This window comes from Colossoma macropomum, unplaced genomic scaffold, assembly GCF_904425465.1.
Source record: "Colossoma macropomum unplaced genomic scaffold, Colossoma_macropomum, whole genome shotgun sequence".
Classification (NCBI taxonomy): Eukaryota; Metazoa; Chordata; class Actinopteri; order Characiformes; family Serrasalmidae; genus Colossoma; species Colossoma macropomum.
Genome location: NW_023494806.1, coordinates 15,176,470 through 15,198,179, shown reverse-complemented (window position 1 = coordinate 15,198,179; position 21,710 = coordinate 15,176,470). Strand labels below are relative to the sequence as shown.

The 21,710-nt window shown below is 38.1% G+C and overlaps 2 protein-coding genes across 2 annotated transcripts; both read right to left on the bottom strand.

Annotated features, from left to right (window-relative positions):
• Positions 1–3,094: 3,094 nt before the first annotated feature.
• Positions 3,095–9,654, bottom strand: lcn15 (lipocalin 15). The gene is made up of 6 exons (XM_036599187.1): positions 9,451–9,654; positions 6,507–6,649; positions 6,224–6,300; positions 5,131–5,241; positions 3,836–3,937; positions 3,095–3,440 (listed from the first exon to the last, which is right to left on the bottom strand). The coding sequence occupies exons 1-6, from the start codon at positions 9,547–9,549 to the stop codon at positions 3,373–3,375; spliced, it is 600 nt and encodes a 199-aa protein (XP_036455080.1). The 5' UTR covers positions 9,550–9,654; the 3' UTR covers positions 3,095–3,372.
• Positions 9,655–11,284: 1,630 nt separating this feature from the next.
• slc2a8 (solute carrier family 2 member 8) lies at positions 11,285–21,321 on the bottom strand. Its single transcript, XM_036599186.1, has 10 exons — positions 21,230–21,321; positions 20,236–20,398; positions 19,768–19,974; positions 19,038–19,137; positions 17,105–17,316; positions 16,147–16,296; positions 15,855–15,963; positions 15,541–15,717; positions 14,124–14,269; positions 11,285–13,562 (listed from the first exon to the last, which is right to left on the bottom strand). The coding sequence occupies exons 1-10, from the start codon at positions 21,319–21,321 to the stop codon at positions 13,422–13,424; spliced, it is 1,497 nt and encodes a 498-aa protein (XP_036455079.1). The 3' UTR covers positions 11,285–13,421.
• Positions 21,322–21,710: the final 389 nt, after the last annotated feature.

Sequence of the window (21,710 nt, the reverse complement as noted above, 5' to 3'; positions counted from 1 at the left end):
GGTGCACTTTGTAGTTCTACAATTACAGACTGTAGTCCATCTGTTGTTCTGCATACTTTGTTAGCCCCCTTTTACCCTGTTCTTCAGTGGTCAGGACCCCCAGCAGCAGATGAGCTATCGTCTATGACTTTACATCTACAAGGTGGACTGATGTGGTAGGAGTGTCTAACAGAGTGGACAGTGAGTGGACACAGTGTTTAAAAACTCCAGCAGCACTGCTGTGTCTGATCCACTCGTACCAGCACAACGCACACTAACACACCACCACCACATCAGCATTACTGCAGTGCTGAGAACGATCCACCACCCAAATAGTACCTGCTCTGTGAGGGTCCATGGGGCTCTGAAGAACAGGGTAAAAGGGGGCTAACAAAGTATGCAGAGAAACAGATGGACTACAGTCTGTAATTGTAGAACTACAAAGTGCACCTATATAGTAAGTGGAGCCGATAAAAATGGACAATAAGCATAGAAACAAAGAGGTGGTCATAATGTTACGCCTGATCGGTGTATGTGTTGTAGACATTGTGACCCCTGGTTCCTATCACCACCACTTTAAAGAAAAACTGACTCTGTATGTTTTTCTACAAATGAACCACTCTGACTTTGTTTACATCTCAACTACTGAATTATGCAGAAATTTTGAAACATCATGGACTTCCTTTTTAATTGTAACATAAGTCAATGTAACGAGGATTTATGCCACCTGACAATTTCAGCTTTTTTTTTTTTGATATGGCAGGTACAATGTGTCATTGCATAGTTGGTTCTCTCTAATACTCCAAAATATGGGAAACTGAAGAAAATAAATAAAAACGAGTTTTGATAGGCCCTGATAAGTCTTGTCATCACTATTTCACCTGCTATGCTTTTACAGATTATGTACAGAGGTCAGGTCCCACATGACCCCCAGGCCTAAAGTCTAGGCCATGCTGTTGTATAGGGAAAATAGATTATGATCTTCATGTATGGGACTGCATGCACATGGGCTGAAATGTCAGTGGTGTAAGCAGGGCCCACCCTCCTCCATGTGCGCGCTTTCCTGTTCCCCTCCCATTCCCAGCCTCTCTGTTTGGCGCGGATATCCCCAGGAAAAGGCAACATGGATCGTGATGTCAGCAGCTGCGGCACAGCGGCCCTCCTCGGTGGGAATTTAAAGGAATAGGACGTGCAATAGAGGCTCTGACTCGTCCGCTCCAGAGTATATTTGTGTAGAGATAACACTGTGGGTATCGTGTGAAAGCTGTTGAGTAATTGGCCTCTTGCTTAAGAGAACTACCTGAAAGCTACTTTTACAGAATGATACATCTTGAGGTGTGTTCAGCAAAGCTGTCTTTAGGCTCTGGGTTCCCACGCCACTTCATATGACTCACATGTAAGCAGATGTCTTTAAAGATAGGGTTTCATGTCAATTTAGCATCTGCTGAGACAGTGTTTGTATACAGCAACTTTCTCAGACCCAGTTTGTTGTTTCCCACCCCTCCAAACACAAATGCATCTACTTTGGGTTACTGTGGATCCCCTTGAAATTGTCTTTATTAAATTAAAGTCTTACACTTTGTCTCGTTTGTATATGCGTAGTGTGCGTAATGAAGTGTATTTATTCTGTGTATACAATGTTCCCTGTTCTTCTGCACACAAATAGTACATCCATTGTACATGTACAGAGTAAGGAACTGAAGTGAGGGCCTACATAAAAGCCCTAGTAGTTGTTAAGCTCTTAATTGTCTTGTGTGTTCACCCTTTTCCTTTATTATAGCATCCATTCTTTCTGAGAGAGTTGCTTTCAGTTTTTTTCAGTTACGTTTGCAGTGATATTATTCCGCATCCAAAGTTCAGTCTTAGAAGTTGGTTGATTTCGCTGCTTATTATTTTCAAAGTAATCCTCATTAAAATTTAGACTCATAAGTCCATAAAACTTAGTCCGCACTCCACATCTCAGGTGTCCAGTTTCAGTGTTTGAACCTATTTTTTTCTCTCAGTAATAGCTTCTAGACAGCTACACATCCTTTCAGACTCATTGTGTTGAGTTGTCTTCTCACAGTGGAAGGATGGACAGAAACACCTGTGGATTTTTTCAGGTCTGAAGCAAGAGTGGACCTTGATTTTCTCCTCTTTCTCAAAGATGAAAGTACTGTTTAACTGATGGGGACAGTTTTGGTGGTCTACCAGGTCTTTTTTTCTATATCTTTTAATCATTTTTATGAACTCCTGTTTTGGAAACTCCTGTTTTTTCATATTTTTTCTTTTGACTTTCTCTTTCCTCGCACTGTTAGAAATAAAGGTTCTGTGCAGGTACATTTTTCACTCATCAAGGTACAAACAATGTAAATGTACCCACCAAGGTACAACAGTGGTTTTAAAGTCCAATTGTGTGCCTTAAATATAATTTTCCAAGGTAAAAAAAAAATATTTGTATCTTTTCATAACCTAATGTTTTAAAAGAGAACAATAAAATTAAAAGTCTGGAGACGAGACGGGGTGTGTGGAGTCAACACAACTTTAAAATATAATTTCAATGGATTATGGTACAAGTATGTTCCCTGACTGAAGGTACTCAGATGTACCCATGAGGGTACCTCCCCAGTGACCACAGGGGTACTGCCCCAGTGAGAGTTTCATACCTTATTTCAGAGAGTGCATGCAAGTGGATTACTTTATATCGAATCTGCTCAGAAATATCTCCTGAAAATTATTAACTTGTACTTAATGGCCCTTTTGACTAGAAATGAAATACATTAAGGGTGGTCTCTGACTTTCGCACAGTATCCTACATGTGCAGATGAGGATTCTGAGTGATTCATAACTTCTCGAAGTTTAGGTTAAAATGTTGCTTCACAACCTGCACTGTTTCACTGTTTCAGAATGATGAGTGCATTTGACTTTTACAGACTTAATTGCAGCCTAGAGCAAAAATCATGACAAATGGATGAGCCCTGACACATGATTTACACAGCTCAATTCCAAACACCTTTCGTGATGATTGATTGGATCATGACTGTCCAGAAGAGCTGAGCTTTTTTGACTGTGTGAAATGAGTACCATAAGAGTTTAACAGCAGTGCCCTCTGCTGGCAAGACTGAATGACGCAGCATGATGTCTAACCTTTACTATTAAAACCAGAACAGTATTCAGATTAAAAACACAGTAAAACAGTAGATCCAGGAAAGTCCACAGAAAATTACATTAAACAATTACTTCAGTATGAAGTCTCTTTACTGTACATGCTGAGAAACATTAGACATCATAGGGGGTAAAAGATAATAATAAAACAATAGATAATGGAAGTATGAACTTCTTGCAAACATCTGGATCACATCTGGACATGAAGAGACAAGACTAATCCAAGTCTTGACCCATACTGTGACTCTGCTACACCGGCTTTTCTGTTGTGTTGGTAGGAGGTCTGAAGGTAGGAGGTTCTGGAATAGGACATGGATCTTGGAAGAAAACAGAAGGAATAATTTTTCACAATTACATAAAGAGTAAGACGTGATTAAGGTGTACTATGACATCTAAAAACTCTTTCAAATGTGTATAGACATTTCAGAGCAGTTTAGGTCAATGTTCAAATTGTCCTTTTAACCTGATAGAGGGTCAGCTATTGATATCCAGATCCAGAAATTAATCATTGCAGTAGAAAAAGCTGAACTGATCTCAGTTCAATTTCAAAGGGCAACTATTTCCATCCTGATTTTACTGTTTATTCTGGAGTCTGGACTGCACTGTATTTGCTTTGTAAACATCACAAGGCCTGTGATCCCTCACACCACACTTATCTCAGTCTAATGTCTTATTTACTTTGCATTGCTTTTTTACACTGCGTCAGACTTACCCAGAATAGCTGGTGTTACGATGGATTCCAGAGGAAAGCCCAAAGACAGAGCATATAATCTAAATTTTTCTACCACCTCCGGCCCGAGAGTTGGGGTACGACCTAAAGCAGACATACAGGAGAATTAGGTGGAGTCAAGTTTATTTATAAAGCACATATAAAAATGACAAGTTGCTGAAAGTGCTGCACAATAGATTTAAATGAATTAAGGAAAAGCTGAAATTATATTCAAAATCACACAAGCCAGTAAAAGACAGTACAGGACATTTTTTACATAAACAACATAATATTTTGTAGATGTTTTACTTAATATTTAAAAAATTGGGAACAAAGTTATTAAGTTATTTGCCTTGAGATTTGATCAACACTTGGACATTCCATTGTAGCATGTTCAAGACATGTTTTTGGCATGTTAGTTTTAGGTTAGGGTTAGGATGTGTTTTCCAGTATTTATTGCACTTGGATCATTTTGCTAGGGTCGCTGATTGGATATAGGGAGCACTAGGAACCACCCCTGGGGGTGTGTGAGGGGTGGAGAGTGAAATGTGAGCTGGTTTAGAAAATTAGTTGCTAGAGAGAGAAAAGCTTTGCTTGTGTACAGCATGTCTATGGCTGACAACGGCTGGAAAAGTACCAGGACTTGTGCGAAATACAGACACACACACACACTTTCTAAGCCGCTTATCCCTCAGGGTCACAGGGGGAGCCGGAGCCTATCCCAGCAGTCATTGGGCAGGAGGCAGGAAACACTCTGGACAGGTTGCCAGTCCATCGCAGGGCAGACAGACAGACATATACATTCACACACTTATTCACACCTAGGGGCAATTTAGCATGTCCGATTGGCCTGCCTTCATGTTTTTGGACTGTGGGAGTCCCCGGAGGAAACCCACACAGACACAGGGAGAGCATGCAAACTCCACACAGAAAGGACCCTGGTCACCTGGCTGGGAGTGCGAAATATAATATAATATAATATAATATAATATAATATAATAGCATTGCTAAAATAAAAACATTTAAAATCTGTGTTCTCTGTGCATCTCTTAAGGCCTCTTATTAGCATAATCCCACAAACACACACACATACACACTCACACAAATGTGTTTGCTACAGTTACACAGAATCAGTCAGTAAGTCAGTGACTCAGTAAAAGACTGTGACTCAAGTAGGATGGCCTGCTTGCCAGTCCAGCAAAAACTTAGGCAGACTCAAACTTATTGATTACTGTGTGCAGCAGTGGGCCACATGGTTTAGATTTGGTTGGACATATGCAGGTGCTTCTTGTACTCACCATAGAGAGCTACCTGAGTGTAATCTTTGTCCATCTTCTTGTATTTCAGGATCATAGCATAGTCAGTGTAGTTGGCCTCCACCACTGTGATGTCTTTCATTATCTTGTGTCCTTACAGTAAAGAAAACAGCAGGATGAGTGATTGTGCTCATCATCATAATGTGCTCATGAATTCTGTTCACTCTTCACTTATGAAGCCTGAGGAGTACCTGCCTGCACTCTGTATGAAGCCTTGTAAACTGCAAATGGCAATGGTTTATAGTCTAGGCAAAAGGCAGGAATGAGGCCCCCAGGATGTAGGTGTAAAATGTAGGTGTCCCAATACTTTTGTCTATAACTGCCCAGCGGCATTGCCTAGATGGACACTGAGTGACATTTCCTATAAGGACTTTAGCAGTACTCTGTTGTGACAAAAAAATCTAGCTTTGGGCTATCTAACATGGCTTGTGTAGGGACAAATGTTTTGTTTTTTGTATTCCTCTACAGCATTTTGATGACTTTATTTAACTTTCCCTCTCAAAACCGAAGAACCTCCTTTCTCCTTTGTAGATTATCGCTAGATCGCTTGTTCATACCAGACTGTCTTTATGCAGTTGTATCATCATGTAACAGCATGGAATAGTCCATTATGACCAGGGAGGGGGCATCATTAAAAGCAATTAAGATAACTGGTACAATTGCAAATAACAGCTATATTTATATATATATTTATATATATATAGATATATATATATTTTCATGGGGTCTCTGGGTGGCTGCCTGCCCTTTCCTGTTACAAAGACCATCCCAAACACATCAAAGCTATGAAATAAAGAATCACAACTATCTAATATTTTTTATTACTAAGAGTAATCTCTGTGTGACTGTGCAGTTTTACACACTCATGACCATTCTTTCAAGTTTGTTCACTGCTTGGAAGCAAATCTGGAAATTCCAAGCATCTCCACACACAAGATTAATGGCAGAATATGATTTCAATCTTACCAGCAGTCTTCAATAGGAAGGGTTTTCCACAGTCTTACTAAAGTGATATTTCTCTTATCTGTGCTGTTTTCAGCTGCTTACATGCCATATAAAAGCAGGGGAGACTTACTTTGGCTAAAATATGTGAACAGTCCAGGAACATCTGTCTTCTCATACGTATACAAATTGGTCAAGCAGGTCTTTGACCTGAGCGTAAAAATTAAGAAGACAGAAAAAAAGCTTGATTCAGATAAAATACAAACAATGCTGAAAACATTAATGTATTGATAACATGTTATATTTGCTGAAGTGTGAAAAATGACAGTTATCATGGTAGCTGGTAGCATGTAAATGTATTGTGCTAACTCTCTACCCATAAGATCAACTCATTTCCAAAGCAATAAAGACTGTACTCAGTCATAGTCCACATGGAGAGGTTGGCACTGCCGTTTTCATTAGCAACCACGAAACCCTTGGAGATCAGCACTTTGTCTTTGTATTTAATAAAGGATGGAGATTCGTAAGCCATGCCAACACGGTACCAGAAGCCTGCAAACTAAGAAGAAGAGTGACAGGCATTAGAGCCTTTACTTCCAATGACATAGAAAGTTAACTAGTTACATTTGCTTCTCAAAACAACAGAGTCTTTTTACTCCTCATAAAGTGGTTACTTCATCTTAGTACCCTCATACTACTATTCACACAATAACTTAAAGGAATGATTGACCAAGACATGTGTTTGTGTTTGAATTGTTAGTGTTTGTTTCTTTAGTTTTGCACTGGAGCTACGAGGCTAATATAACAGAAGTCAAAGTCACCGAAAAAGATCCCACTCCTAACAACCTCATGCTCTGCACATGTTTGCATTTCCACACTCTCAGCAAAAAAGAGTTCTATATACAGTCATATCAAATGTTCAGGCACCCATGGTTAACTCACATTTTGTTGATTTGTGAAAATAAGTACACATCCTTTTTAACATTTTAATACACGACTACTTTTTTTTTGCTGAATTTAACATTGAGAGAATATGGCCTATTTTATGTTTTATGTTTCTAATATGCTAAACTCTACTAAAGGTTGCTGGAAAAAAAGCCATATTTAAGCATGTTCTCTGTATAGGATGTGTTATTTTCATTTAGAAAATTAACACCACGTGTAATTTCTCCAGGGGCATTCAAATGTTCGCATATGACTGCAGTACTGAAAAAGAGTTCTTTGACTTGTAACAACAGTGGAACCCTTTTTGGTACCATATAGAGTCATTTGTAAAGGTTATTCAAAGAACGATATACAAGAGGATGTCCTTTGTGGAAAAGATCTATTATATAACGTAATATATAATTATATACTCTTCTATTGAAGAACCCTATTTTTTAAAGGTTACTCTACACACCTGACACAGCCAATGAGGGACTTGTTAATATGTTGAATCAAGTCTGCTGGATGAGACAAAGCACAAAAATACTCATAGCGTGAGGTCGGTAGGACTTAGACTGTAAACCCCTGTTTTAAAGCTAAAGCTTTTCATCTAATGTCAGTGAAACTTGGAAAAGCGTTTACCAGTCATCAGTGGTTTAGTTCCAACTTATACACTGTTAGAAATTAAGGTACTATGCAGTTACATGTTACAGGGTACATTTTTATTGTTTGTACATTGATGAACGAAAAACGTACCTGCACAGTACCTTAATTTCTAACAGTGTATAAATTGGAAATAAACCACTGACGTACCTTTTCTCAACCTAATGTTTTAAAGCAGAACAATAAAATAAAAAAGCCTGGAGATGAGACGGGGTGTGTGGAGCCAGTACAACTTAGAAAATATCATTTCAATGGATTATGGTACAATTATGTTCCCTGACTAAAGGTACTGAAATGTACCCTTGAGGGTACTGCCCCAGTGACCGTATCGTACCTTTGTTTCTGAAAGTGTACATAAGTATAAGAAGTATAAGTGTTGTCCTTAACTGGATACATGGATGTGTCTAGTCCAGGGGTGCACAACTCCAGTCCTGGAGGGCCAGTGTCCAGCAGAGTTTGAAGGTTTCCCTGCTCAAACACACCCACTAAACCTGGCAATTAACAGGTGAGCGTGATCAGGTGTGTTGGAGCAGGAAAATCACCAAACTGTGCTGGACCAGCCCTCCAGGACCAGAGTTGTGTACCCCTGGTCTAGTCAAAGGGGAATTCCACCAATTTTAGTGATTTATATGTAAACAAAGTCATTCAGAGTGGTTTGATGTAAAATGCTGTGTTCTAGAGAAACTTACAAAGTTGTTCACAATGGTGGTGACAGCAACCAAATGTTCAAAGAGTTTAATGCTGCTAAAAGCTACGTCACAAAAAATGATTACACAAAGCTTTAGACATTGTTTTTTAATAGTTTTGAGAAGAATTGGCCTGACACATATTTAATAAATATATGGTGATAATGTACATGCAAGGTGTTGTGAGGCAAAATAGTACCGAAAGAAAACTTTTTTCCTTGATTTACCCCTAAAATTATCACGATTATATATAAAAATTCAGAAGACATGCATAGGTTCACTGATCATTAGGATAGCAAATAAAATGGCCTTAAATGCATTGTAGACATCGGGACCTCTGGTTCCTCTCACCAGAAATCAAAAGAATCAAAAGAAATCTGGATTGGTAAGTTACTTACAATATACCACTTCACAACATTACATCATACCACTCTGTATGAATTTGTTTACATCTGAACAACTGAACTATGCAGAAATGTAGAAAAATTGGTGGAACTTCCCTTTAAAGACACAATGTGCTGTATATCGCTGCTGTCGGAACAAAGCAGCGTGTTTTTTAGGTTTCTGACATAACAAAAATGCCTGCTGCCCTTTACATTGTATATAGATTTCACAATAAATGGCCCAAAAGAAATGGTGTAGAATTAAAGTCTGGTTACACTGACTTACATTAAAAGTAAAGCATGTTTTTTCCTTCTCCTGTAAAGTCATCATTTTAGAGATTGATGGTTGTATTCTGACAACAGTGCTATGTACTATGTTAAACTATGGTAAAACTTTATTTTGATGGCTGACTGTAGACACTTTACTGTACTATTTCTAGTTTCGACACTTAGTTTAACAATTAAATTAAAGGGCACCATTAAAATAAAATGCATTCTTTACATCTATTTTATTTTATTAAGTGTACTTAATAAAATATGAGCTACTAATGCTTTGTTTTGTAGAATCACAGCATGTTGCAATCCTGCATGACCTTAGCACTGTTTGTTTAATTTGACAACCCTGCTAACCCAGATTTTACTCATTCACCTACTCAGATTAACATACTCACACTAGACTATTCTTAGTGGCATATTTCACTCACCTGCTCCAGATCAAAACCCTGCTGTGGCTGAACATCAGCGTAGTGGAGACAGTGTGTCCACAGCACGACGCTGAACAAAACCGTTACAGCCAGAATCATTTTGGACTGCAATCCAGAGGCTGTGTGTAAAAGCAAAGCTCACACAGTGCAGCGGGGACGAGGCCAGAGTCTGCAGGCTGTTCCAGGAACGCAGGGGCTTTATGTGGATAACTCTGAGCAGACCAGGCCCCCAAACATGATTCACACATAATTCCACCACTGTAAAAGTGAAACTTGAGTAACAGCACATTCCCAAAAATATGTCTAGGCAAGTAGTGCTACTGATACAGACCTGAGCCAAATCCTACCAGGAATACACTTCAGATAAAACTAGTGCTTTTACTGAAATGATAGCATTTCCTATATGACATCATCATATTACCACTTTTTGGTAATTGTCCTGAACAGATAGACCTGGTTCATCTAAACAGTTAATTATCAGGTTTAGAAGGTGTTTTGGAACAGGGAAATCAGCTAAAAGCTGGACTGCAGCCCTCTAGGCACGGAATTGGAGGCAATTACTGGAGCCTTTTGTGTGAAGTAGTGTAATATCTTGACCCGATATTGCTACTTTTGCAATTTTACGACTCATGGATATCTATGATAACATATTTCAACCCTTAGCCTACATTATATCAGCTTGAATGAGCCATAATAAGCAAACAAGAAATTACATTGTCATTTGAAAAAAATTCATTAAAGCTGCTCACAGTAAGATTTCTGACTAAAATTGAAAGAAAAAAAAACAAAAAGGGCTATATGGTCCGAGTGCTGCTCTAAAGCCTAAAGTAATACCCTCTAAAGCCTGAAATCAATCAACCAAAACATCCAGAACGCAGCTTTAAAGCTAAATCTTGCATGGAGGGCCATTATTTATTTATTTATTTTTGACTTGGGGCCCATTTGAAACCGATTACACCCTTGTTCTACTTGCGGACACATTACTTTAGATTGCAGGGTTATTTAATTCCACTTAAGTGTCTCTTAAGTGTTTCCTAGCCTTTAAACAACACTTCTCGTACGAATCTTTTGCTGACTAAGCTTGAAGAGACATTCTCTGTAAAATTCAAGCAGCAACTTGTTTTCTTCAAACCAGCTAAAAACAGGAAAACATGCAGAAATGGATTACGAGAAGTGAAAGCAGCCTGCGATTACATGAGAAAAGACAAGAGCAAATAAATCATGTCAGAGCAGAGAAATATAGCATGACTGTTGGAAACACCACAATGAGAAAGTTTCCAGGAATTATACAAACTTCTTTTAAAATCAGTGGAACAATGCTGGGGGGCAATAGTGATCACACAACTGGAGGCAAATGTGCAATGCACAAAAATCATCAGTCAGTAGGTAACATGCGGATAAAAACAGAAAGCAGTCATTTCCAAATTCACTGACCTGTATTTAAATGAAATCAGTACAAAGACAAGATATTTCATGTTTTAACATATTTTAAACCCAGTATGGTACCATGAGTACTACATTCTGAGAAATTCACAAAATGCACAATAACCTTTGATAAGGAGATACTCTTCTCATCTACTAGGTACCATCATAAGTAGGGATTTGTTTCATGAGAATTTGGAAGCTTACATGGAAAAGAGCATGGTTAATTAATCACTTCCCCCCCATAGTCTCACTTAAAAAATAAATAAATAAATAAAAATCAATAACCATTGAAAGGAACAATTACAGCAGCTGTAAAATTTATGTATGGAATCTATGAAAAGGTTTAAGAGTAATCACTACTGAATTAATAATACCGTTAGGTCCATATGGATTTGTTCCTTGTAGTGGCTTTTTTTTTTTAAAGGTAAATAAAGGGGAAAGGGTCAAAGTACGTGTTGGGATACTTTTCTCTCAATCACACACAGCCAAACTTCTGAAAACTGACGATAAAAATACAATTTATTTAAGAGTCAAGACAAATAAACAATGCAAAGATAAATTACTAAAAAAAAATACTAAAAAAAAAAAAGAATGAAAAAACATGAATTAAAAATTCTAACCAGAAGAGTGATTTGTTCCTTCTTCAGTGTACGTTAAGGTGTTTTTGGCACAGTTTGGTTCAGTGAATATTGTGGGTACAGCTTATTAGGTCACCTTCACTTAAAAGAAGCACCTTCATTTAAATCATTGCATAAAATTCATGGCAGTGTAATGTAATAAACTAACACTGTATCGAACTGTGATTTGTTAAACATCCCTGAAAAAGGACTCAAATGGTAAACTTCACAATATACAGTCCTGATACTAAACTAGTGATATCATTCCATATTTATATATATTTAATTTTTCATTTTATACTCCAATATTTTTAGTTAAACAGTGTTTTACTGCCTGTCAGTTCTCAACTGTTATACATCTTAAACTCCATTACTAAATAATATAAACATTGTAGCACGGGAGGTGGAGCTACACAGAATTCTTTGTGGCTTTTGCTTCTGTTAATTCTCTCTTATTTTTTATTTTCATTTTTCTTGTGTTATGTCTAGCGGTGTCAAAGTTAGCAGGTTAATAACATGTTAATAACTTGTTAATAAGGCACTACATAACTTAATGCCACTCATTTTTTTTCAACGCATTCTCCTTGTTTGATCCTTTAAACCAGCCATAGTAGATCAGACTGCAACCCAGCTGCTCACATGCTGTTGCTATGACTCCATGACTAAAGCCCTCTACATACAGCTTCTAATTGCCAAGGCAAATTGATGGCTCTCTTGATAAAACCAACGGTATTTCCAGCTACTGCAGTGCCGTGAACGTTTTTACCGAAGTGAGCTGAGTCTGAAATATTATCTACAAGCTAAACACACAGCTGATGCCAGCAATATCTGTAATATCAGTAGCACTGGAGAACGCCTACAGCAGACTATTCTGGACTTAAAACCGGATAAATCAACAAGCAGCAAACTAACAAAAGCAACAGCAAAGTACCCCTCAACAGCCTCCATTGTAACAAGAATCCACAAGCTGTATAAACAGCTTGATGAGAGCTGACAGAACGAGAGAACGGAAGGAGTTGGAACCATTCACTCTGCATATATATACATATCAGTGGCTGCATGTTTCAACCAAAGAGTGTACAATGGTATTTAATGGTATTACTCATTCGTTGGAACATGCAGCCACTGTTGCTCTCAGTGGATGTCGATGATGATAACTGGACCCTGTGTTCACCACAGTTCATAGTTTTCGTGTTCAGCTTCATGTGGACACTGCGTTCACATGATGAAAATAATGTTACTCAAGTATAGAAAAAGAAAAATATTCTGATTAGTCTTTGTTTATACAAAACTGTAACAAATGGCACTGCTTTCTTTCCTTAGGGTCAAATATGAGCATTTGAGAAATGCAATTCATCACAATTCACTGTTTTAATTGTTTGCCAACCCTAGATACAACATGTTATTCTCATGCTAAAGATCAAGTTTGGATACATTGCACATGTTTTATTATTCTTTTCGTGATGGTGTTTTGTGTTTAAATTCACTGGTGTAGTATGGAATTCTGTTATATCAACAAGGGGTCACTTACATTGGGCTCCCCAGTGGCACAACTGTCTAAGGTTTCAGGTTACTGCTGAGAGATAGTGAGTTTGAATCCCAGCTGAATGCTGCACTGAAAAGACAGACAGTATTTATCGATGCATAAGTAGCGATATTTCTGTCAATACTGTTAAAACTACAGGTCGTCATCATAGGCCAATATCATTGGCCAACCAATGTATCTGTTGGGCTCCATTAACTTCTTAATATTACTTACTTTATGTATGAACATCTTGAAAAAAGAACTTCTATGTAAATAGTTCTCCTTACCTTTGTTTAAAGACCAGTTACTAACTTCAGACATCATAAGACGCCAGTGCTGACTCATACAACATTCATTTACATTTGACTTTGGGATTGGCTGCGAGATGAAAGTTTAGCTTTGGCTTAGCGGGTTCTTTTAAAATGGGCCTGAATCTCCTCCAGTGTTTTTCCTTTAGTCTCTGGCACAAAGAAGATTGTGAAGATGACATTGAGGGCACAGAGGATGGAGAACATCCAGAAGGTTCCTGCACTGGTTATGAGATCCTGTGGGATTACAATTAAACTATTACCATCTCCAAAACTTTTCTGTCACATCAACAGGCACACATATCTTTTAGTTGTGTTTATCCAAATGCAGAGTGACCTGGGGGGGTTCACAAAGCAGGACTTCTCAGTTTAACCAGACACTTTAAGCCCAAAGTTAAGCCTGTCCAATAGGAAAAGAGCTGAAGGTCATTCCTATTAGGCAGTCCTCATCTTTGGGCTTATGTTATCTGGCTAACTAAGAAATCCGTCTTTGTGGAATACCCGCCCTGGACATAGATTAAACCTGATCTGTGACTTACATACATTGTCACATGTAATGAAACTGATGATTCATTGTTGAAGAGTCGTTAAGTTGAACACGGGACTCAGATCAGATTCCCTACTTTCTGTTCCCATTACCTTAATGTTCTTGCAATTAAAGCACAAACAACTGACGTAAAAGTGTTGATATCAATATCATTAATAAATACATAAATAAAAGGCATGAAATCATTTGGGACCACTGGTTATAATGCCAACTAGTAGTTCTGTAACAGCTGCAAGGGAAGAACTTCTTACTATGAGGTTGTGGAAGGACTTAGTAACGATGAAGGCACAGGTCCAGTTGGTGAGGACACAGACAGCACTGCCTAACCCTCGCACCCTAGTAGGAAAGATCTCGGACATCACCAGCCATGGCGTAGGGCCCCAGCCAAGTGCAAAGCCTGAGAAACACATGTACAAAATTTAAATTCTTTCAAGAGATAAATGGACAGTAACATGTTCATTAACAGAGCAAAAGAGCTTGACTAAATGTCTGCAGCAACAGTGCACACCGGACTGAAACCTAATCTTATTGCAACCCTAAATCATATACACCTGACTCTCACATTCAGATGCTCCTGAAGGTTTAAATGAAGCAGGTGTGTGATTGTTTTCCCATATAATACATTTGAATAAGAGAATGTCGCTGCAAAGAAATTAGAATGTAAACATATTTTGGAAAAACTCCTGTGCTTAAGCTAGTGGTCAATAAACATATTGTGTGGTTGTTGGCAAACTGATGTATTTTTGGTCTGTAATGTATGTGCAAAAGTCAGAAACCACCATTCAGTTGTTAAATTTCCACTGTCATTAAGTACAATTTATTCATTTTATAGCATTAGGAAAAACTGAATATGGTATATATTTAAAAGCAAATTACAAAGAAGCCTTAAATACTAAATTTAATATCACATTTTCAGTAATTTAATAGCAAATGTTCAGTATGTAGTCTGTCCACCTTTGCCTTTATTACAACATCCTGGTTTCCTGAGAAACCTGCAGGGATATTTTTTCACACCTTTCACACAAGTTCAGTCTTAGAAGTTGGTTGCATTTTCTGCTTCTCACGATTCAAGTAATCCCAAACACATTCAGTGATGTGGAGGTGAGGACTCTACGGTGGCCAGTTCATTGTTCTGAACTGGCCACCCCAGCTTTTTGTTTGATTTTACTTGTATTTTTGTCTGTTTCCTTTTCTCAATAACAGGTTTTTAAACAACTGCACATTATTTTAGACCCATAGTGTTGAGTTGTATTCTCACAGTGAAGGAATGGACAGAAACCCTTGAGGATTGTTTTCAGAGAAAAGAGCTCACAAATATGAGATTTTTAAGTATTACTGACTTGGTGCTGACAATTTTGGTGGCCTACCAGGTCTTGCACATGTGCCTCATTATCTCTATGTCTAGTTTTGTCATTTATTTTTCTTTTGACTTTCCTCTTACTTATACAAGTAAAAAAAACAAATAACCTGTACTTAATGGCCATTTTGACTGGAAATCGAATCAAAATGTGTTCTCTCTGAAATTAACTTCTAGACAAGCAGCAACTAGGCCAAAACCCAGTCCAATGAAAAACCTCTTTGAAACATCTGAAACATAAAAACAGACTCCCAAAACAAGCAAGTTATTAAGTGAGGTACTTTTTCACTACTCAGCAGAATTACACAAACCTGCTATAAAAATGCCCATGCTAGCAAGGGCAAGCCAAGCCAGATCAGGGTGCGGCGCTTCACTGACTGTGCCTTCAGCTCCCATGAACGCGCTCACCAGTGAGGAGTTACCTTGCTTCACTGTGGACAGCTTGAAGTAGACACCTAACGCTGCTTCACTCACACACATGGCGATACCTGTGGCGCAAACAAATAGACAATATAATGACTAAAGATCTGTGAATATGGTAAATTCTATGTTTCTGATTTTTGTTAGGCAGTGTAAAGGTATTATAGGACGTATCACAAGGGAACAACACAAGGGAAGTGCTTACCTGATAAAATGAGGAGGACCTTCCTTCCAGCTCGATCCATTATTATAGCTGCAACTGCTGTGAAGACCACTTGAGTGGCAGCCACAACGACAGTGGCGATATTGCCATTCTGAGACACAACAACAAACATTTTAATATAACAAATGTTTTGCAGACACAGTTTTTCCTGCACACTAAATTAGACAAAGACCAACAGTTGTTTGGTTTGTTGAGGTATGTATTAAACCTGGTATGTGGTTTGACCAATACAGATTTAGATGTCTTAATACCATATCAAAAAGAAATGTCCTACCTTGAAGTGCGCTTGCTCAAATATATTCTCTGCATAGAACATGATGGCATTGATGCCAGTGAACTGCTGTAACAGCATCATCATGATGCCAACTCCTAAAGGCTTATACACTCCAGGGTCTTTCAGATCAGCCAAACTGAAGTTTGCTTCCTGTAATTAAATTGCATTCATTACACTAAACTTAAATCCAGAGCAGCAACACATGCATACAATACAGGAACATGTTTATACGATATGCAGACACCTTAATTTCACCTTACACAATATATGTCTCAGAATAGGAACCAATTTACCTTTTTAAATAGCTTAATTATACATCTTGACTTCTTTTGAAACATTTCATTTTCACTGCTAATTCTCAAGTTAGAAACATAACTGCAAAAGTTTTGATGATGAATCAGCTACATTAAATTCATCCTCATAAAAGTGTCTTCCTTGGTATGAAGAATACGTTTTGCATAAATAATAGTATGACAGTTTTTCCCTCCAAACTGCTGTTAAAAGTACATATTGAAAACTTTTTTACTCATAGGTGAAAGGTTTGAGTGCTGATATCACAACAAGAGGATAAAATGCAAAATGTGTTGGGTTCAGCATTATTTCCATATTTACTGATCTTCTAAGTGTAAATAATTTAACACATTCTGAACTTTAATGTGGCATTTTCTGCACAATTTCTATATTTATTTGCTGAATTTAACATACTGGAAAAAAAATGAAACATAACATAAAAGTGTGCCATAGCTCTTGAATAGACCAATTTTAGACTATGCAAATAAACAGTAATTGTGTATGAAAATATACAGAAGAATATTCTCTGTAGATAATGTGTACGTATTTCCACTTAGAAAATCAGCAAAACGTAATTTGACAAGGGGAGCCCAAGTTTTTATAAACTTCTTTAACTGTACAAGCTTTCGACAGGCAGTGTTCATCATGCAGATTCATCAAAGCCTACCTCATCTCGAGATGCCTCCTCTATCTTGGTACACTCCCACTCTGCTGGAGCATTGGGTCCTCTGAGGAAACGCAGTGCCTCCTCAGCCTCCCTCCTCTTCCCCCGAGACAGGAGGTAGCGGGGGGTTTCCGGCATAAAGCACATGAACACCAGCATCAGGGTCGGGGGAATGGAGCAGGTGATGGCCAGCCAGCGCCAGTCCAGGAACAGACCTGACAGAGCAACACAGTCAACTGTTTAGAGCCTATTAGAAACACATTCTTCAACTGGATCAAAACACTTCATTTAGATATATTCAAAATATCAACTTTGAATGAATAACATAACAAATGCACAGTATGCTGGTTGTTATGCTGGAGATTCTTTTCATTTAGCCAAAATCCATGTACTCAGACTGTCACTTACAACAGTTTCCTTAAGCATGTGGCTAGATGACATGACGTATTGAAAAACATATCTGACAAGAGCTACTGCATTCCAGAACTAGCTCAGTCTATTTCGTTAGTGACATGTGGACGACCTTAAAAAATGAGTTCTTTTATCTTTAAATAGGACAGTCTTTGGCAAAATCTGTGGTACGAGATGCACAGCCTGTCAGACTACAACTCTATTACCATGGACAAAGGACAACAGTCTAAACAGACAAATGAAGAATGAACAGTGCTGTGCAGAAGTTATAAACCACCCTTTGTTTATATAATTTTCAGCAGAAATGGCTATTTTCAACATCAGGAAAAAGCAAAAAACATATTTTTTAAGAAAATGACAGTAGATTCAACAACTAAATATAATATCAAATATTTCAGTGTTTAGTGCATCCACTCTTTGCCTTCATTATAGTTTCCATTCTTTTTCGGAGATTTTCTTTCAGTTTTTCAAACAAATCTGCAGGGATATTTTTCCACACCTCCAAAGTTCAGACTTAGAAGTTTCCTTAAGCACTAGACTGTTTAGACTGATACAAACCTGTTCCAAGGTTTGCAGGTCAGTTTTAGAAAGATATTTTTACAACAGCTTAAAAGAAGAGTATGGAAAGATTGGCGTGCAGTATTTTGTCTGATCTATCACATGTGCTTTTGTGAATACAACATTTTGCCTTTACACTGATGTTAGAGCAGGGGTGCACAACTCTGGTCCTGGGGGAGCAGTGTCCAGCACAGTTTGGTAGTTTCCCTACTCAAACACACCCACTGGCAGTTAAGTGTAATCAGGTGTGTGTGTGTGCTGGACAACCCGTTGTGCACTCTGGTTTTAGAGTACTGAAGTTAAGACCTCAGTCAGTTTTGATACTCATGTGGCTGTTATGGTGCCACTGTGATGCAAGACAAAGTGTATCATATGGTAAAAAAACTGCCATTGTTAGGAGTCCCATTTTCTCTAGACCTCATAATAATATTTTGAACTCAAGTTTTGGAAACTCTTTTTTTGCACTTTTTTACTTTGACTTTCTTTCTCTTTCCTTATGCAACAGAATTATCTTATATTTAATTATCTCAAAAATATCTCCTAAAAATTGAAAAAACACTTGAACTTAATGACTGCTTGGACTCAAAATTAAAGAAAGAAAGGGACATCGCTGACTTCTGCACTGTTGTAGGTCAAGAATTTTTGACATATTCAACAATTAGAGCACATCCTACTCCAGCAAATGTTACTAGACTGGACTGTGATGGTTTAGACTATTAGCATTCATGATGAACGCTACTGTAGTGACAGGGGCTTTCAATGGCAGATTACATTACTTCTTTGTGACACATACAGAACTAAACTGAATTAATTTTCTTAGTTTTTTTATTGATTTGATTACTTGTCTATTCCATTAGGTCATTAGGCTGTCTGTCACAAATCAGAAGACATACTGTTCACTGACATCACTCTAAGAACGATTCCTTTTGTAAATATATGAATGAAGTAGTGTAAAAAAAAATGCTACCAGCTATGTAGGCTCCCATGATTCCTGTGACTACCATGAGCTGCACACAGGACCCCATTGTTCCTCTTACGCGCTCATGAGCCATTTCTGAGATGTAGAGCTAGAGCAACAAAAAAGAAGCAAATGCTGAGAATTAAACATTAAAGGCATACTTCACCCAAAAGCACAGCTAACTTTAAGGATTAATTACCATGGTCATTTGCACAACTCTTTTAGCTGCCATTCAGTATTAACAACATGAATGCAAGGTCACAAGTACAGCATTTTGATTTCAGAGATTTTATAAGGCTATAATCCAACAGTCCACAATGCAGTGCTCATGAAAGAATATGCAATGCAGCTTGCCATCTTTCAGCTTGAGATTCTGTTGTTACTGTTCAATACTTTGAAATCAAAATACTGATCTTGACATTCTAGAGAAGTCAATACATTTAAAAGCTTTTTAAGTGATTCATTTGGAAGGGAGTCGCTTTACAATGTGTACAGTGTCCTCCAGTACAAGCAAACAAGTACGTTTGTGGGACATACTAATAATTCACTCACATATTTAACTGCTTTTATTTTTTGATTTTCAGAACGTCACTTAGCAGAATTCTAGTCTTGTACTAAGAGTAGCCTCAAGCAGTAAGATAAAACCATTAGTCTCACAATATAATGTCTTTTAGCCATGCTTAAATATTGCCATCCAACTGATCTAAGCGTAAAATAGCTATAACATGGGCTCACTTACAGGCACAACAAGAGATGTCACTCCACTGGCCAGACCAGTAAGCACTCTTCCCGTATACAGCATCCAGTGGTTCTGAGCAGCAATGATGATGGTAAACCCAAAGATGAAGGGCAAAGCACAGAACATGAGGCTCAGCTTCCGTCCAATCTTTTCCACAATCCATCCTCCCAGCAGACCTCCAACACCCGCTCCAATCGTCACCACAGACTGCAAAAGACATATTATGCTGGACAGTGAAAGTGCTCTTTTGAAGTGACGCAGAAGCAACCAGTTTTCCAGCTCCCATTTTAACACTTGACCTGAGCACAGGTTTTAAAGACCTTCCTCAAAAAGGTGGAAGTTCTTTGGTGGGCAGTCTAGTTAACAGAGCTTAAATTAGATTAATGCCTTATCAAAGCTTGAAAACTTTGTGACTATTCAACTTACAATGTGTATCTTCACTTCACAGAATCAGTGGAAAGTTCTTACCCCAAACCAAGAAGCCTCTTCAGCGCTGAGCCTCAGTCTTTGATCAGTGCTTCTTTGTAAGTCTGGTATGGCAGGGGAACTGTAGCCAAGTACGAAACCAAAACTGAGAGGACCCAGAACGGCTGCAAAGGTGGCCAGGTACAACTTCCCATTCCTTACTTTGCTGAAGAACAAAAAGCCACAAATAGTTTCAGCTTGTCACGAGTTGTAGACCTATTCAATTATTTATACTCTAAGACAAAGGCTGCTGACTACCATTGTAAATATCTAAATAGTTTGCCAAAATAATACACCACCATTAGTAGTGCTTTCATTACTATAGCACAGGGGCACTCAATCCTGGTCCTGGACATCTACAATCTCAAAAAAGGTACTAAACTGCCACAGGGGTAGTTATGGAACATAATTTCACCATAATCTATTGCAATTCATATTTATTTCTAAATTGTATTGACTCCACACCTTCTGTCTTTACTCCAGGCTTTTCATCTTATTGTTCTATACTGAAACTTTATGTTACGAAAATGTACAAACCTTTACCTTTCCCCTGGGGAAAACATTTTGAAGGTACACAATTTGACCTTAAAACTTTATTCTTATACCTTTGAGGGTTCGTTTAAATTGTTTGTACCTTGATAAACAAAAATGTACCTGCACAATACCTTCTTTTCTGACAGTGTACCACCCTGGAGAGTTTAGATCCAACAAACCTGGCTCTTATGTTGAGATGCCCCTAAAGCCTTCATTACCTGGATCAGCTGGGTTAGATTAGGGTTGGAGCTAAACCCTGCAGTGTGGTAGGTTTCCAGGAGGAGTGGACACCCCTGGTATAGCATGTGCAGTGTGTTACTAACGTTATGTGCTTTTAGACGAAAGTTGTGTAACCTGAAGATTCTCAGTGTTCTCAGTGGAAGGTTTTGATTCAGTGAATGAATAAATGAGCAGTTCAGGAACCTATTGCTGTTTTAAATCACCTGAAAGCTGTATGACTTACTCCAAATAGGCGTCCTGCTCTGACCGGTCCTCCTCTGGTCTTTGCCCATGACTCTCTGCCAGCAGTGGTCTCGACTCCTCTTCATGATTCATTGCAGGCTTCTTTCTAATCTTATGAAGCGGTCAACCAAACAGGATAAGCAACGACAAACCGTCTTATTTTCTTAGACTACTTCTAAAATCGAGTGCATAACTTTTAGCCACAACGTTCAAGCACGTTCGCCCGAACATGCCGTGTGCAACTGCCAAAAGCAGAAATCCAGAGCGCACAAACAGCTCGTATTGTTGTCAGCTGATGTACACACTGCTAACAATAAAGTCATATCCGCCATAGCTTTCAAAATAAAAGTCACTTTGCTTGTCATGTACATACTATTACATTCTGAACTGCCGTTTACCGTTTTCAAATACATCTATATTTCAAAAACATCAATAAAGAGATATTTTTTTATTATTTATACTTTTTAAACCTCAAATTCAAG

Bases quoted from the DNA above. Each gene is read 5' to 3' on its own strand.
- lcn15 (XM_036599187.1), bottom strand. From the start codon at position 9,549: ATGATTCTGGCTGTAACGGTTTTGTTCAGCGTCGTGCTGTGGACACAC. The intron at 6,650-9,450 runs GTGAGTGAAATA...TCTTCTTCTTAG, and splicing joins AGGGTTTTGATCTGGAGCAG to TTTGCAGGCTTCTGGTACCG. The intron at 3,441-3,835 runs GTAAGTCTGACG...TTTTCTTCCAAG, and splicing joins CGTAACACCAGCTATTCTGG to ATCCATGTCCTATTCCAGAA.
- slc2a8 (XM_036599186.1), bottom strand. From the start codon at position 21,321: ATGAATCATGAAGAGGAGTCGAGACCACTGCTGGCAGAGAGTCATGGG. The intron at 19,975-20,235 runs GTAAGAACTTTC...TGTCTTTTGCAG, and splicing joins AAGAGGCTTCTTGGTTTGGG to TCTGTGGTGACGATTGGAGC. The intron at 14,270-15,540 runs GTTTGTGTAATT...TGTGTTTCTCAG, and splicing joins CATGGGCATTTTTATAGCAG to GCTTTGCACTTGGCTGGGGC.